At 51.5% G+C, this 15629-nt stretch overlaps 8 protein-coding genes across 8 annotated transcripts; 4 read left to right on the plus strand and 4 right to left on the minus strand.

Moving 5' to 3' along the window:
- Window positions 1-38: 38 nt before the first annotated feature.
- On the plus strand, window positions 39-2084 carry BJY04DRAFT_225438 (sugar porter family MFS transporter). The gene is made up of 2 exons (XM_073718212.1): window positions 39-388; window positions 526-2084. The coding sequence occupies exons 1-2, from the start codon at window positions 255-257 to the stop codon at window positions 1961-1963; spliced, it is 1572 nt and encodes a 523-aa protein (XP_073577217.1). The 5' UTR covers window positions 39-254; the 3' UTR covers window positions 1964-2084.
- Window positions 2085-2273: 189 nt separating this feature from the next.
- BJY04DRAFT_175832 (histidine--tRNA ligase) lies at window positions 2274-4455 on the plus strand. Its single transcript, XM_073709394.1, has 5 exons — window positions 2274-2544; window positions 2606-2630; window positions 2706-2973; window positions 3049-3297; window positions 3345-4455. Exons 1-5 carry the CDS (start codon window positions 2313-2315, stop codon window positions 4224-4226), a joined length of 1656 nt encoding a protein of 551 aa, XP_073577218.1. The 5' UTR covers window positions 2274-2312; the 3' UTR covers window positions 4227-4455.
- A 50-nt stretch (window positions 4456-4505) lies between these two features.
- On the plus strand, window positions 4506-6576 carry BJY04DRAFT_175834 (uncharacterized protein). The gene is made up of 3 exons (XM_073709395.1): window positions 4506-4893; window positions 4962-5789; window positions 5846-6576. The coding sequence occupies exons 1-3, from the start codon at window positions 4701-4703 to the stop codon at window positions 5950-5952; spliced, it is 1128 nt and encodes a 375-aa protein (XP_073577219.1). The 5' UTR covers window positions 4506-4700; the 3' UTR covers window positions 5953-6576.
- Window positions 6577-6681: 105 nt separating this feature from the next.
- BJY04DRAFT_2042 (putative GTP binding protein (GTPBP1)) lies at window positions 6682-9521 on the minus strand. Its single transcript, XM_073713454.1, has 3 exons — window positions 8915-9521; window positions 7236-8781; window positions 6682-7163 (listed from the first exon to the last, which is right to left on the minus strand). The coding sequence occupies exons 1-3, from the start codon at window positions 8966-8968 to the stop codon at window positions 6862-6864; spliced, it is 1902 nt and encodes a 633-aa protein (XP_073577220.1). The 5' UTR covers window positions 8969-9521; the 3' UTR covers window positions 6682-6861.
- Window positions 9181-10408, minus strand: BJY04DRAFT_175838 (U4/U6-U5 snRNP complex subunit LSM3). The gene is made up of 4 exons (XM_073709396.1): window positions 10227-10408; window positions 10078-10170; window positions 9982-10018; window positions 9181-9927 (listed from the first exon to the last, which is right to left on the minus strand). Exons 1-4 carry the CDS (start codon window positions 10350-10352, stop codon window positions 9893-9895), a joined length of 291 nt encoding a protein of 96 aa, XP_073577221.1. The 5' UTR covers window positions 10353-10408; the 3' UTR covers window positions 9181-9892.
- Window positions 10409-10691: 283 nt separating this feature from the next.
- BJY04DRAFT_212445 (uncharacterized protein) lies at window positions 10692-13364 on the plus strand (the record flags this gene model as incomplete). The annotated part of the gene is made up of 1 exon (XM_073714584.1): window positions 10692-13364. The coding sequence occupies one exon, from the start codon at window positions 10692-10694 to the stop codon at window positions 13362-13364; it is 2673 nt and encodes an 890-aa protein (XP_073577222.1).
- Window positions 13365-13703: 339 nt separating this feature from the next.
- On the minus strand, window positions 13704-14860 carry BJY04DRAFT_175842 (PIG-L family deacetylase). The gene is made up of 2 exons (XM_073709397.1): window positions 14569-14860; window positions 13704-14491 (listed from the first exon to the last, which is right to left on the minus strand). Exons 1-2 carry the CDS (start codon window positions 14807-14809, stop codon window positions 13839-13841), a joined length of 894 nt encoding a protein of 297 aa, XP_073577223.1. The 5' UTR covers window positions 14810-14860; the 3' UTR covers window positions 13704-13838.
- A 418-nt stretch (window positions 14861-15278) lies between these two features.
- On the minus strand, window positions 15279-15611 carry BJY04DRAFT_175844 (uncharacterized protein; the record flags this gene model as incomplete). The annotated part of the gene is made up of 2 exons (XM_073709398.1): window positions 15520-15611; window positions 15279-15461 (listed from the first exon to the last, which is right to left on the minus strand). Exons 1-2 carry the CDS (start codon window positions 15578-15580, stop codon window positions 15280-15282), a joined length of 243 nt encoding a protein of 80 aa, XP_073577224.1. The 5' UTR covers window positions 15581-15611.
- Between the last annotated feature and the right edge of the window lie 18 nt (window positions 15612-15629).

The raw sequence follows: 15629 nt of genomic DNA on the forward strand, positions 1-15629 counted from the left end.
CCATTCCATCCTGACAGAATCCACGCTAAATACCCGTCGCCATCGTTTCTACTGCCGCGGGATCTCTCAGTGCACCACCGCTGGTCAGAGCTAGACAGTCTGAGCAACTTCGAGCACTCCAGAGATGTTCTCAGAGACTGGAGTAACTGAACCGGGGATGCGGGGCCCCCAAGTTGCTCGGTGTCTTATAAGACATCTCACGTCTTTCCCGAGAACTCAGGGGAGCGGTCGAGTTCTCTGCAACTGAAGCGACAATGTCTAAAGTAAATAGCATGCTCCAAGGCCAGAATCTGCGCCTAGCGCAGGTGCTCCTCACTGTTGCCCCGGCATTCATTACTTATGGTTATAATCAAGCGGGGATTGGACCGCTTGCGACTTTGCAGACTTGGTATGTTGCTTAAGCTTTGTCTACTTGGCTGCCCAGACGGGTTCTCTCTATACGAGGCTTGGACTGGTCTTGGGCTGGTCTTGGTATCTTGGTGAGGGTTTGAACTGAACAGGACAATGCTGACGGGTCTTATGCAGGGTGCACACGTTCCCGGAAATCGATACAGTCAATACCGAGGGCGCTGCTAGAGAGACAAACTCGACCAAAAAGGGCGCTGTTATTGCCTCTTTGCAACTAGGCGCCTTACTGGGTGCCCTTTCATGCATCTACCTCGGAGATCGTTTTGGCCGACGGAAGACGATCTTCCTAGCTGCGGCAATTGTGGTTATTGGAGAGCTGTTGCAGACATCCTCGTTCGGAATTGCACAATTTACCACTGGCCGGGTTATACTTGGTATCGGCGTTGGACAGCTCAGTGCTACTGTTCCGGTCTTCCAAGCGGAGTGTAGCTCGGCGAAACATCGGGGAAGACATGTTGTTGTTGATGGAATCTGTATGGTCCTGGGTTTTGTGTTGTGCAACTGGATTGATTATGGACTGAGCAAGACTGAAGGACCGACTCAGTGGCGCGTTCCCCTAGCGCTGTCGTTTCTGTTCCCACTTATGGTTCTTTCATCAGTCTTCCTTCTACCAGAGTCCCCTCGGTGGCTTGTTCTTGTGGGAAGGACCGGCGATGCGGCGAAGAGCTTGGCGGCCTATCGAGGACTGCTAGTGAACGATGAGGCTGTTCAGGCTGAGATTGCAGGAATCGAGTCTACACTCGAACTCACAGAGCGCTCTGGTGGTATATCCTGGAAAGAACTATTTCTCGGCGCCGATGAAGACCGCCTTCTCTATCGATTTACCCTCTGCATGGTCATTCAGACCTTCCAACAGATGTCTGGAGGCAATTTGATCTCGACTTACGCTTCCACCATCCTCGAAGAGAACCTGAGGCTTGATAGTAATCTCTCTCGCATTCTTGCCGCTAGCGCACTTACATGGAAACTCCTTTGCAACTTCATCCCCTATTTCGCTATTGATCGTCTTGGCCGGCGCAAAGTCTTTATTTTCAGTGGCGCAGGAATGGCAGTCTGCATGCTCATTCTTACTATAACGACCAGCTTTAACGATTCAGGGTCCACCCCTAACCAAACTCTTTCTTACGTCTCTGTTGTCTTCATCTGGCTGTTCAACTTGTTCTATCCCATTGGTTTCTCTGGCGCAAACTTCCTCTACTGCACCGAGGTCGCGCCCATGAAGCTCCGCGTCGCCATGTCCGCCTATTCTACAGCGAATAAATGGCTCTGGAACTTCATAGTAGTCATGGTTACGCCTGTTGCGCTGGATACGATCAGCTGGAGGTACTATATTATATATACAGTGATCTCGGCAAGCATTCCAGTGACTGTTTACTTCTTCTACCCGGAGACCATGGGGAGGAGCTTGGAGAGTTTGAACCTGGTGTTTCGGGACGCGGAGAGTGTGTGGGATGTGGTCAAGTTGGCGAGCAAGGTGCCGGAAGGAGATCTGGGAGCTGTTGAGCTGGAGAAGAGGGAAGAGGAGATGAAGGAGGAGTTGAAGGAGCATGCTTGAGCTAGGATTGTTTGCATTGCTTTCATAGGATTGGTAGAATGTTGAAGATATATATGCGGACGGGACGGGATCTCTCTCTTGTTTTTAGGGTACTCTGTCAGAAGCAATGTGATCTCTAGAGTGATTAAATTATAGATAGCAAAGAAGTTTTGCGTTCATATATATCATACATATTAAATATCAGTTTGCAGAGAAATAGTAAACTTGTTAGGGCACAATTGTGGCTGGTAGCGCATGTGGCACAGAGGCGCCACACCTGACTCACTAAGGAAACAGAAAAAACTTTTTCCCGTGACTCAACGCAGGAGGATAAGTGCCCCCCATTTTCGCGGGGCCTCGCCAGTTCTCCATGCGGCTTTTCTGCGCTTCCTCCGTCAAGGCTTTTCGTCCTTTTACCACTAGATCCCCTCGTTGTCGCGCTTTCTGGGAAATCCGAGCCCCCCGCGTTCTCTACAACCACTCTCGTTTTTTCACTTCCCTGCCACCGCAGGGCGAATCATTCGATTTCGACATGGCGTCCAAGGAGGGGAAAGCGCCCAAGTTGAGCTTCCAGCTCAAGACGCCCAAGGGCACGAGGGATTGTATGTCATCACCTCTTACCACCCTTACCTTTTCTGTCCCGTTACTAACATATCGATATAGGGATTGGCGTTGACATGATCCTACGGTAACCCCTCCTCCTCTCGAACACCCCCACTATTTGCTATCGCGTGCCCCTCACTCACACACCATTTCTCAATAGTGAACAGATCTTCAGCGCCATCACCGAAGTCTTCAAGCGCCACGGCGGAACACAACTCGACACACCCGTCTTCGAACTCAAGGAGATCCTGTCGGGGAAGTATGGCGAGGACTCGAAACTCATCTACGACCTTGCCGACCAGGGTGGGGAGGATTGTGCGCTGCGATATGACCTGACTGTCCCGCTTGCGCGGTGGTTGGCGATGAATTCGTCTGTGCAGCACATCAAACGGTATCACATTGCGAAGGTTTATAGGCGGGATCAACCGGTTAGTTTCCATATTTTTGATGGGGAGGGGGAATAGGGTGTTTGGGCTGAATGGTGCTAATGGGTGGAATTATAGGCCGTTGCGAAAGGCCGGATGCGAGAATTCTACCAGTGCGATTTCGATATTGCGGGCACTTACGATGCTATGATTCCTGATGCGGAGATTTTGAGGATTGTTGTTGAGGTGTTTGAGGCGTTGGGTATGCGCGATTATATTACGGTTAAGCTTAATCACCGAAAGATTCTGGATGGATTGTTTACCGCCTGTGGTGTTCCTCCTGAGAAGATTCGGTCAATAAGTTCGGCTGTCGACAAGCTTGATAAGGTATGCTTGTTTTTCACTTCCACTTGGAACTGTCGCTGACTCTCTAGTCACCATGGGATCAAGTTAAGCTTGAGATGGAGGAGAAGGGTTTGGCGCCGGAGGTCGCTGATAAGGTTGGAGAGTACGTCAAGTTGAGCGGTGGCCGCGAGATCTTGGAGACAATCAAGGCCGACGAACTACTATCAGCAAATGAAACTATTCAGAAGGGTGTTGCAGATATGGAACTGCTATTTAAATATCTCGAGGCTTTCGAGGTGTTGGATAAGATCTCTTTCGACCTGTCACTCGCCCGCGGTCTTGATTACTACACCGGTCTGATCTACGAGGTTGTTACACCACTTTCCACCCCCGAAGGATTTGCTGCGTCACAGGATAAGAAGAAGTCAAAGTCAAATGGCGACGACCCAAATGTTGGTGTTGGCAGTATCGCCGCTGGCGGTCGCTATGACGACCTGGTCAACATGTTCAGCAAGAAGCGTCAGATCCCTTGTGTCGGTATCTCATTTGGTGTCGACCGTATCTTCACTATTATGAAGCAACGCATTGAGAAGGAAGCCAAAGAAGGCAACACCTCTGTTCGCGCTAGCGAGAGCGATGTGTTCGTCATGGCGTTCGGTGGAAAGGGATTCACTGGCCTGCTCGTCGAGCGTATGTCTGTCGCCAATCAACTCTGGAAGGCAGGCATCAAGGCCGAATTCTCCCAAACAGTTAAGCCGAGACTGCCACAGCAGTTCAAGCTGGCTGAAGCCGGTGGCATTCCCCTCGCTGTCATTCTCGGAGAGGACGAATTAGCAGCGGGTAAGGTCAAGCTAAAGGAGCTTGGGCTGCCCGACGGCCACCCCGAGAAAGACGGATTATTGGTCGCGCGAGACGACCTGGTCGAGGAAATCAAAAAGAAGCTGAACAAGACTTCGCTGCCGATCCGTTAGGTGGGACGCGAATCCTTACATCAACGATCGTCGATGGTAAGGCTGCCGGAGAAGCGACTCCGGTAGTGGAGGGGGACACACAGGGCAGCTGGCTATCCTGATAGGGGCAAAAAGAATAGACTAGATATCCAATCGTCATATTATTATCTCATTTTCACTTGCTTTCTTTTGTTCGTGAACTCGAGCCCACGTGACCTGACGTCACCCTATACAAGGAACCACGAACAACAGCATCATAGCTCTCCACGATGACGTTGAGAACCTGTCCTGCTCTTTTGGCCCTCACTGACGTATCGCCTGTCAATTCCACCCTGAAAGCTCTATATAACACCCGCATACCAAGCCCTTGGCTCAGAAGTGGCAACTTATACAAACCACGAGCTTCACTCGATATAAAACCAACTTGATCTCCATTCCCCACACTTCTCACATTATCACTTGGCATTGACCTTACCACATATTCAAACAATCACCATGGAATCCATCCAGCAAGCTGTTCAGAACGCCGGCAACGCCGTCTGGAACGAGGTTGAATACCTTCGCGGCGGCCAGCAGCAGACCAACCAGACCGAGCAGAGGGTTCCCGGACAGTACAGCGACGAGCCCATGTCTGGTATTCAAGGAAAGGGCACTGCCACCGACCCCTATGATGCGGGCAACCGTGATGGTGAGCACAAAACCTCTTTCACATCTCAAACCAAGTCAATTCAGCGTATCCTAACATGACACATCCAGACCAGCCCATGGCCCCGATCTCCAAGGACAACACCGCCGTTGTCACTGAACCCCTCTCCTCCATCACCCCCAACACCAGCAGCACCCAGACCGAGAACCAAAAGGCCAACCTCGTCACATCCGGCATCGGCCCTACCAACCCCTCCATCAACCACCCTGCCCCTGTTCAGCGATTCGACCAGACTTCCACCGGCGCTGGCGCTGGTTCTGGTGCATCTAACTCCGGCCCTGCCCTGAGTACCCTCAAGGACGAGCCTATTGGTCTCCACCGCAGCACTCTTAGGGACGAGTCTCTTACCTCGAAGCCCACCGCCACCGGAACTCCCACCCCTGCCTCCGCTGCAAAGACTGCTACTCCTACCGCCGGTGCAGGTCTGAAGTCCGAGAACAACGAAGCCCGCCAGTCTCAGGCAGATACCAGCACCGGTGCTGCCGCCGCTGCTGCCGCTCCCGCGAAGCCCATCTCCTTCTCTCACTCCCCTTCCACCGCCAACCCAACCAGTACTGAGGCTGCTAGCCAGCCTCAGATCGGCAGCACCGCCGGTACCGCAACCCAGGACAAGGCTCCCAACCTAAGCAAGGACAAGGATACCGAGTTCACCAAGTCCACCTCTACTGCCAACAAGGACGAGCACAAGGACAGCAACGCTGAGCCCCAGATCCCCGCCACCAACGAGCGCAAGGTCCCTCCTTCCAAGGAGGCTCTCCGTGGCCCTAGCGTGGCCGAACCACGCAAGTCCTACGACGAGCAGGCCAAGGAAGCTGAGCGTGAGATGAAGAAGGACGAGGAGGGTGTCTCCAGCGGACAGCCGAAGACCACCAAGTCTGGTATGTTTCTTTCCACTCTTCATAAATTGTATATGGTTACTAACCGTCAATGCTAGATGACTCCCACAAGGACAAGCACGAGAAGCACGACTCCGGCAAGAAGGACGAGCACCACCACAAGAGCATCAAGGAGAAGATCAACAACATCATCCACCACCACTAAGCGGCGCCACAAGCCTGCATTTTCCAATATCTTGTATCTTTTCACGCGATTAATGTAATGACGCAGTCTGGACCGAGATGATTACCCACTCGCCCACACAACCAACAAGTTTCGGTTTCTACGCAGCGCGTTTTCTCTTTAGCTTGCTTAGCTTAGCTTTTCGCTTCGGACTGTATTACTATGCTCATGAATGATGATTTATTTGCACTTGGATGAAATAATGGTGCCTCAATTGCCGGATATCTATAATTGTCTGCTGGAAACTTGTGACTGCATCTATGGCTGTCTGCCCTGGCCTTGTGACTCATGGACTCAACTCGTATAGACAGCAAACTGCTCATCGATACTTATAAGTCTTGCAGGCCCTGCAAGTTGCAAACAAAAGGCACAAGATCAAGGACCCTTCAATAGGGAGGAACGATCCAGCCACAGGCTGTCTGTCCGATCCATCGCGCCTGCCTTGTCCGTGGGGTTGATGAAATAGGAAGGCGTTGGACCCTGCCCACGGTCTACGAAGGGAAGGAGCGATCATGGCCAGGATATCGACCATCGTAGCTTCCTCGAGAGTGTGGCTTCTCTCTGTTTTACAATTCTGCCGCCTGTTCGCATTCTACGGACTGAACGTCTTGTGGCTTGATATTGGACCAAGAGTAAGAATAGAATACTTAAAGTCTGTACCTATCATGAGCATGAAAACATAGCTAGAAAGCAAGAACGGGCAGGGTCATCGGCGAGTCAAGCCCCAAAAAAGAACATGTAAGTAAGTGTAGGCGCGAAACCAACCCGCCAGAACGAGAGAAATCGGAATCAAGAGATCTACTCAGATGTAAATCTATCTCTGCAGGCTAGAAACGAGAGTGAGGGGATAGGACCACAAAGGTCAAAAGGTCTAGAGAATGCCAACTAGAATCAGTGCTTTTCTTTCCGCTCAAACTCCTTTCTCGCCTCGGGACTTAGTGGATTGTTCGGGTCGTAGCCGACACTCTTCACGATCCCGAGGCCTTTGGTTTTGCCCTCTCGGAAGAGTACTCGGTCGCCAGAAGCGAGGAACTCGGGGCGCTGCATGAAGCGAAATGCAACAACGGCTCGATCGCCAGTGCGGATGTACGGACGGTCAATGTCGATGACCGAACATGTTTGGCTGACGGCGCCGACATGGAGCATTGCCTGGTACCGAGGCTTTATGGTCGTTGCATGCGAAAGGATGAGAACTATACTCGTGTTAGCCATACCGTGCTTGTTCTGTCATGTAGGTGTCGCGTAAACGACTCATCCAAGCATACCCTCTGCGATAAACTCTCGGAAAACCTTCGGTTGCTGGTCCAATTTCTTCAACACGACCATGCCCTTTCGGACTTCCTTTCGTCGCACACGTTTCAGAGCGAACGAGCCGGACTGCCCGGCGAAACAAGCGTTAACCTGGATCCGTTTTCGTTCAATGGTCTTGATCGTAGTGGTAGTAAATTGACCCAGCGAGTCAGGACCGACAAGGACAGTATCGCCTGCGTGGATTACGCCAGATTTGGCCACTCCAGACACGACGGTGCCAACATGCGGAACTGAGAAGGTGTCGTTGACCAAGAACTCGAAAGGCGCGTCAGGGTTGTACTGGCCGCGGTACGGTAGGATATTCAAGAACGTACGAACCAGCTCCAGGTTCTCACCAGTGACGTTGGACACCTGGAAGATCGGACATATCCGCTGAGAAACGAACTGTGTGGCCGTATTGATGGTTTCTTCCATGTCTTTGACGAAGATAGGAATCTTCCTCGCTCCAGGCGATTTGAGAATCTTGGTCAGTTGGGAGATGGTCTCTTGCAGAATCTGCGGAGGGCAGATATCTATCTTGGTGATGATAACCATGACCGGAACATTAAGCGCTAGAGCGATTCCGAGATGCTCTTTACTCATCCCAATAAGACCGTTGTTCGCGGCCACCATCAGAAGACAGTAGTTGGGATTGCTGCTCAGCATGCCGAAAACCGTCGTCCGTAGATAACGCTCGTGGCCCGCCAGATCAGAGAAAGAAATCACCTTCGCAGAGCGTTTTCCAATCTCTTCCCAAGAGAGTTTGCGGCCCTGGGAGCTGCTCACAATTTCTCCCTGGCCGTCAAAACCCATAATCTCCATGCCGACCGAGCTAGTTCTCCCGCTCTCAATTTCATGCTTGTGGCGGAAGAGATTCACTCGGGCTTTGCCACGGCCATCGTCGAGGCCCCCCTTTACCAGCACGCCGAGCATGGTACTCTTACCCGCATCAACATTCCCTACCACGGCCATTCGAATCTCTGCCATTTCTTCAACCGTTTCCGCAGGTTGGCGAACAAGTACCTTGCCCCAAGCGCCCTTTATCCGCTCATTGGGAACGCGCGACTCTTCAGGGCCGCCAACATTGTACGTCAGAAGGATGCGACAGAAGGCACTAAGAGTGGTTGCAGAATCGCGTAGTCGCTGTAGCCCCGAATTCCACTGGTCGAGAGTCAGGGTCATGGACTCTCCACCGTCCTCCAGTCCGAGGTCGAAGATGGTCTCTCCATGACCCTCATCAATACGGCTCTGCAAGATCTCAGCCAGAGCCTTGATATTCTGCTCTACATCTTCTGCGCTGAGCAGTAGATCCTTCAGTTTGATCGTCTTTGGTTCGTCGGAAAGTCCTAGTTGGTCGAGGATATCGAGTTCCGCGTGGTCTTCGTGAGTGGGAGCTTTGTCATGGGTAGGATGCTTGTTCTGAACGGAGGACTTGTCACCAGCGCCATTATCAGAGGGATCAGGTAGAGCGACCCGTTGCGACTGTTGCTTATCCGCCCATTCCGCGAATTCGCTAAGCGCCTGGAGTAAAGGGACGTATTAGTGGACAAGCAGGGAGTCGATGGAGGGGTAGCGGAGTCGAAGCAAAAGCCAGTAATAAACGATCGCAGCGTGAATAAATAAGAAAAACTAGGCACAGGAGAAGCCAACTTACAACCTCTCCTCTACGCCGGTCCTCAAGGGTAGGTTTCAGGGCGTCTGTTCTCATGATAATGATGGTGGTTCGATTCGGTGTTCGGAAAGGAAGAAGTTATCGCCTGGGGCGGATTCAGACACGTATTCGTACGATCATTCTCCAAGTTAGGAGCTAGGTTTGATAGAGCATGAGTCGATGGATGAATCAGAGAATGGTGACGTGGGAGAGAGAAAAATGAGGGAGAGGAAGAGGACAGGACAGGTTAAATAGAAGGTTAGTTAAGGGGTGGGGTTGACCCTCGGGGAAGCTTTATCGATAGCAGCCACTGGAGTCATTGCGTATTGAGTCATAACTAAAGCAGAGCCTCGTTCCCCATTCCACGACAACAAATCAGTGCTAGCTGTTCTGATATTTGAAGTGAGTCAGGTCGGGGCTGCGCCTCCTGTTGGATATTCTTCATTGCACCGGCAAGCGTTCGTGGGGCATCTCTTCACACTTTCAACACACACATCGCGAAAGTCTACCTAAGAGCTGGCAACCAGCGGACAGTGAGTGGGCTGCTACTACTGAGTTACACGCGAAAAGATTTGAGCTGTTGAGCTGCTGAGACGTGGAGGACTGGGCGACGCGGTTCCATGTACACAAAAGAGCATTTCCACCGCATGTTGAAAGTAGGTCATTTAGAGTCTGTCCTCCGTTGACTTGGAACTTAAGGCGGGCTGTGCATTTGGATAGTCTATTTGTTACGCTTTAACAAGATCCGAGAAAACCATCGTCATTGATACAGCCTTTAGAGCTTCTGAGAGCATTGCAGAAGATGTTATCGTCGCCCGGAGACAACATCCGACCCCGTGTCTCTGTCGGGCCCGGATTCGGTCCCACTATTATGACTCGGAAGTCGGGGACTCGTTGAGTAGGTAGCGTTCCTATAGCCAACACTCTTCTTCCAAACCAAATGTATCCGTAAGTCGTTGGTAACGTAAGGGTTTTCGCTGATCACGCTTGCGGCGAAATGAGAACGACGGAGTCACCTGTGCATGGTTAGAGGTGGCAGAAGAGACATAAGAACAACACTGATGACCGACCTCGAACAAACAGCATCTCCTCTTGCTTCTTTATTGTCTAAGGAAAAAAAAATAGGTCAGAGCGCATTCATTATATCGCGCAGGGAGGGTTGTTACCCGGATGGTCTCCTGCTCGTTTTCGTCCTCCTCGACCACATAGATTGTCTCTTCAACCTCGCCTAAAACTAGGTTGCAGTGGCTATCGTAGGCCTAATCGAAAGTCATAATTAGCTGGTGTTGTAGCTAGCTCGGACACGATCACGCACGTGAAGACGGCCCTTGAGCTCGCGGTCGCCGCGGAGCTTGACGAAGACGACCTCATCGAGGGAGAGACGGACGAGATCTAGAGGTTCGGAAACGGAGGAGGAGCCGGCATCCTCGGTGTCGGCCATTTTATCTGGAGCTAAAAGAGTGAAGATAGAGTGGTTGAGGGTGAGGCGAGGACGGGTTCGTCTGATAAGAGAGGAAGAAAAGGATCTCCGCCAAGGCTGTTAGCGCGACCCCTCACTTAGTAGTACTGAGCAGTGAGCAGTTTCCCCGGACTTGATCGCAATGACAAACTGACACGAGGACAAAGCGCTGCAACAATCCATCAATCAATCATCATTAATCCCTCTTTTAATGAACATGGATGTCTGTCACCTTTTCGCTCCCCTAACAATGCCTTCTTCCTCTCCCCCCCCGCTCTTCTTCTCCTTCATTCTCCTCTTTCCTTTCTGTAGCCATTTTCAATGTGGGTGATAGGACGGTGCCACAGCTACAGCTACAGCTACAACCGTCTAATCTCTCACCCTCGCTGTCTTTCGTGTTACCGTCATGCCCGCCACCAGCTGCCTTTGCCGGTCGCCAGCTACCCCCTCCGGCTCGCGCGAAGCTTTACAACAAGACGACCTCCGGTTGACTCGGACTCGACCACTGCAAAACCGTCCCCACCTACTGGTGGGCCTACAGACCGTCAGAAGACGACGGCGGTAAGCCATGCAAGGCCTGAAAGTGCTTCTAAAAGCTACGCTGTTCACTTTGCTCATCCGCCGACAAAAAACCCCTATCGACCCTTACATCTGGTCGACATAGAGTTCGCCCCCGAGGCTGAAGGCAGCCCGACTCGGCAGAAACGAGAATTTGATGCTGCAATAGCGACTGCTCAACCGGATCTGATCATGCATGCTATGCTCTCTAGCGGGAACGAACGGAACGTTGGTAATTTGTCGCAGAGTGCCTTTATCGAGGCCTTTCGTCTTCTCTCGCCAGCGCACTTCATTGAGCCCTACTGGGATATTCACCGCCCACTGCATGGGCATTTAGTGTGGGTTAAACAGTACAAACAATTGATGTCGATCTTCAACGACTTTGTCAAGAACATCTGTACCATCGTTCAGATACGACAGTCGGCAGGCCGTACGCTGGGCCTTGCAGAGTACACCCACCTTTTAGCCTGCGCTCGATCTGTTGGTGATGCGCTGTTTGCAGATTATGTTTGGGGTGCCATGCAGAACGACCATGTCGTCCCCGATCTTCAATGCTACAACTACTATATGGAAGCCAAGGTCTGGGACGGGGCGTACAAGAACAAAGAGAAATTTCGTCTGCTTGTAACGCCCTTTGATTATCGCAAGCGGCGATTTGGCAGAGTTGGCTGGACAGGTTATGGCACCGGGCCGCGAAGCGTGCGAGCAGCGGTTAACTCGTTGTACAATGACATGAAAGACCATGGCTATGCGGGTGATGAAGCGACCATGATAAACCGTATACTTGCAGCTGCTAGGGTAGGAAAGACCTTCGAGATGGCTGAGATCTTGAAGGAAATCTGGAATGTTGACCTCGAGACACTAAAAGCAGGAGGACACCAATACCCTGTTACCGATTACCCCCGTTCATCGCCGCTCTATCCATCGAGCCGGCTTCTTGTCGCCATAGCCCATGGTTTCGGCACGAACTGTGACGTACCCGCTGCTATAAAGCTCATTGAACATTTCCACAAAACATACAACATACCGGTTATACAAGAGGTTTGGGACCAGCTTTTTGAGTTGTCATTTGCCCTCTCCCATCGGATCAACCGGCGGAACAGAGGCGCTCTCTCACGTAAATTCTTCAGAAATCTGGCTGATGCAATGACCCGGGAGCCTCACAATGCTCAGCTCTCGTCAACACTGCACTTCAAAATTGCCAAGAGCACAATACATGAATGGTCCATCACCCTTTGGTTGCACCACATGCGTGTTATCTACAAGATCCTGGAGCAAACGAGAAAAAAGGCTACTGCCGCGCGAAAGATCGTAGAAACCTATTTGCGATATCCCCGCGTGGTGCCCGGAGGACGTATAGATCCTCGAGTCATGACAAGCAGAGGCTTCGCAGAATCCATACACGCTTACGATATTCTTCGACACAAAGTTATGCAGGAAGAGATATTTTTAGAAGGTCTCGCTCAAAAACTTATCACGGTTCATGTTTGGCTAGACAACCGGGATGATTGGGAACTCGTTTGGCTACCGCGAGCCATCGAGGAATGGCGCGACTTCCTTCCTCAAACCCTGGACACTCACATACGCGGTAACAGAATCATCTTTATCGGCCGAACCAAGTGGGGACAGCGAAAGATTACGCCCCATCCAGGAGCACCAGTTCGGCGGCCGTCCCATAACGATGATTTCAAGCTCGATCCCAGCGCATTTCAAATTGAGGACCCGATCGTCTGGGACAGATACTATCACCGTCTCGACCACCATGACCGCCGTCATACCCTTATCAAGCGTCTTTTTGAGCCCGCGAACGTGCCAAGGGTCTCCTACGACGCCGACTTCAACTCTACGCCTGAGCATGAGCCAACTCTTGACTCCAACGATGGACACAGCCCCCTTGAGAACCAGGAGCCAGGCCAGGAATTGAACCCACAAGACAAACCCTACAAACCCACCATAGAAAGGATTTATGACCCATACGACCTCCCCGCCGTGAACCCGAAGAAAGACCCAAAAAATGACATCTACGACCCCAATTACGACCCGGTCATCGCTTCTGCCAACGGATGGGACGACGTCCTCATGAACCCCAAACTCCCCCACGGCCATGCTGAATTTGAAGAGGAGGCCCGCTTCACCAAGAGCTTCAGCTATAAGGACATGGCCTCGCTCGCAAAGAAGGCAGCGCAAATCGCCTCGAAAAATATGAAGGAAATGAACACAGAGCCTTCCGTCGAGTGGGGATATGCTTTTACGGACATTGAAATCGGTGAAGGAAATATTGAAAACGATGCACAATTCGAGAAGAACTTTCTCAAGTACTCTGCCCTAGCGGAGAGGGATAAGCTTCCGCGGAGGAGAACGGACATTACGGATCAGGAGGAGAAGGATAGAATTTTGCGACAAACTTTTGATCCTTTCAATGAGCCGGGGAGCTGAATGTAAAAGAGACAAAAGAGAGGATAACGAGATGGCGAGGAGGCCAACGTCTTGAGGCTCCGGAGATCTGGTTCTTAATCATGAAGCAGGATCTATGATTGTGGTCATCGTTCTGTAGGTTCCAAGGCAGCGGCCGTTTTGTTCTATGTGTTCGAGTTATCAACGTTTTCGAGCGAGCGTCTGTATCCAATCCAATACCCTCCCGTGTTTCGTTGCGTGCTGGTATGTTGTATCTTTAGCGGGTAGTCTTGTTTCGGTTTCTTCTATCCCAACCCCTCCAGGGCTGCACTTTCAGGATGCGTCAAATGAGAATGGATATGTACGAGTAGCGAATGGACCGGTGATTCAATACCGTCATTTATTCTTGACAGCATACCCACTGAACACATACTCCCTTCTATCGCAGAATTTTCAAAAATTCTATTCACTATGCATGTAGGGCATCACCAACTATCCAAGAAAGGTTATGGCTGGTTATACACGTTCCCTCCTCAGATCATTAACAACCATATACCGCCCCAGCGAAATCCAACCCCAGCGAAACCACACCATCTGACTTTTATGCGCCTTCACCATGGCACCCTGCGCCGCAATCCACTCATTGATCGAGCTGACGAAGAGTAGCCTCACTGGATCTCCTTTCCCTTTCCCTTTCGACGAGAGCAAATCAAACAGCCCGCTAACCATGGTGATTGGCGCATCAAGAACACCAATATACTTCCGCGCGATGTTCGTGCTCGTAAGTGTATATAATGTGACAGGACATGAGTAGCCGCGCTTATCCTTCATCAAGGTCGAGAGGAAATGCTTTGCGCCGTGGTATAGCGAACGATGGTTGATATGGGAGCTGATGCCGTCTGTATCAAAGGTTATGAGGGCGTCAATTGTTGCGGTCGGTGCGTCTCCTTGGCTACTTCGCTTGCTACGGGTGGCTGTGGTGTTGGGGTTGGGCGCGAAGGTCGAGAATAAAAGGTCGGTAATGTCTTCCTTCGCCCAGGTGATGTCCATGCCATCGCGGAAGCGGGTTTCGTCGAGGACAAGCACGTCGTTTTCGGAGCGGAGACCGAGGTGTTTTGCGGATTTTTGGAGCTCAATGCGGCGGGTGGGACCGAGGCCGTCTGCGTCGCCTGTTTCGATTGCCATTAAACCTTCGTCCTCGAATTGCCTAATTCAAGAATGAAGCAGGTAAACTATGGAGACATACCGGTACTGAGGCATAGTATCTTTACATGATTTCCTAGCTCAGGCTTTGTGAGTGCTAGTAACGTCGGCGCGAAGAACATCGCCTCGTCGTCGGGATGTGCGATCAGGAGGCATATTCGTTTGTTGCGGAGTGTTGGGAATGTGCGGGCAAAGGGCGACGTGGTTGTGGAGGAGAGAGACCAGAAGAGGAAGACTGCGGCGAGAGCGAAGCCGATGGATAGGAGAGTTTGCGGTGGTGGCATGGTTGGGAGTGGTTCGGAGGGGAAAACGAAGAGGGAGGTGGTGTTGGTGGCTGGTGCAGTGCGGGATGCGCTAGGGAGATGGGGTGGAGTGGAGTGTGTGGGTCAAATCCACGCCAAGAGATATGTCAATCGCAGCAGTACGGATCAATTATAGCTGACTGATGCTCAAGATCGAGTCGAATATTTAGCTGACACGCGTACGGAGTATACAGACTGAGTAAACGAGAGAGCCTGCAGCGGAACTTGTTTTCGGGGGAACTTTGAGCGAGGAGGGAGGGAAAGCTACAAAACTATTTAACCACAGCAACATGCTGCTGCTGCCGAGACTCGGAAAGAATAGAAATCATGCAATGCGATTGGTTGCTTGCTAGACTGTCAGCACCCCGCAAAAGCAGAAATGCGGAGGTCCTTTGTAAATACTCGTGCCGCCGCTGGTGGCTCGACCTTTTATCAACTCCTGCGCGACCATGTCAGATTCTAGGCGAGGTAAAGAGCCCGCCGGCCCTCGTGGAAGCCGCCGGCGAGCACCCCAAGCGTGTCTTCAATGTCGGAAGAGGAAAGTGCGATGCGATGTTGCCTTGAAAGGGCAGCCATGCACTAATTGCACCTTTGATCGAGCACCTTGTGAGGTGCAGCAGAGACAGCAGCGCAGGTAGGAAACTGTCCATCTCCGCCAAACTATCAGCTCTCTTGACTTATCCTCTCTCTAGACCATCGTATAGTTTCAATGTGCGCCCTGGTGTTTCCTCGACACCACCCGCCTTGACACATTTCCAGTCTCCATCTCAATCCGATGACCTGAGCCATTCAGGTCAGCTCG

This window comes from Aspergillus karnatakaensis, assembly GCF_047715665.1.
Source record: "Aspergillus karnatakaensis strain CBS 102800 unplaced genomic scaffold BJY04scaffold_1, whole genome shotgun sequence".
In the NCBI taxonomy this organism is placed as follows: domain Eukaryota; kingdom Fungi; phylum Ascomycota; class Eurotiomycetes; order Eurotiales; family Aspergillaceae; genus Aspergillus; species Aspergillus karnatakaensis.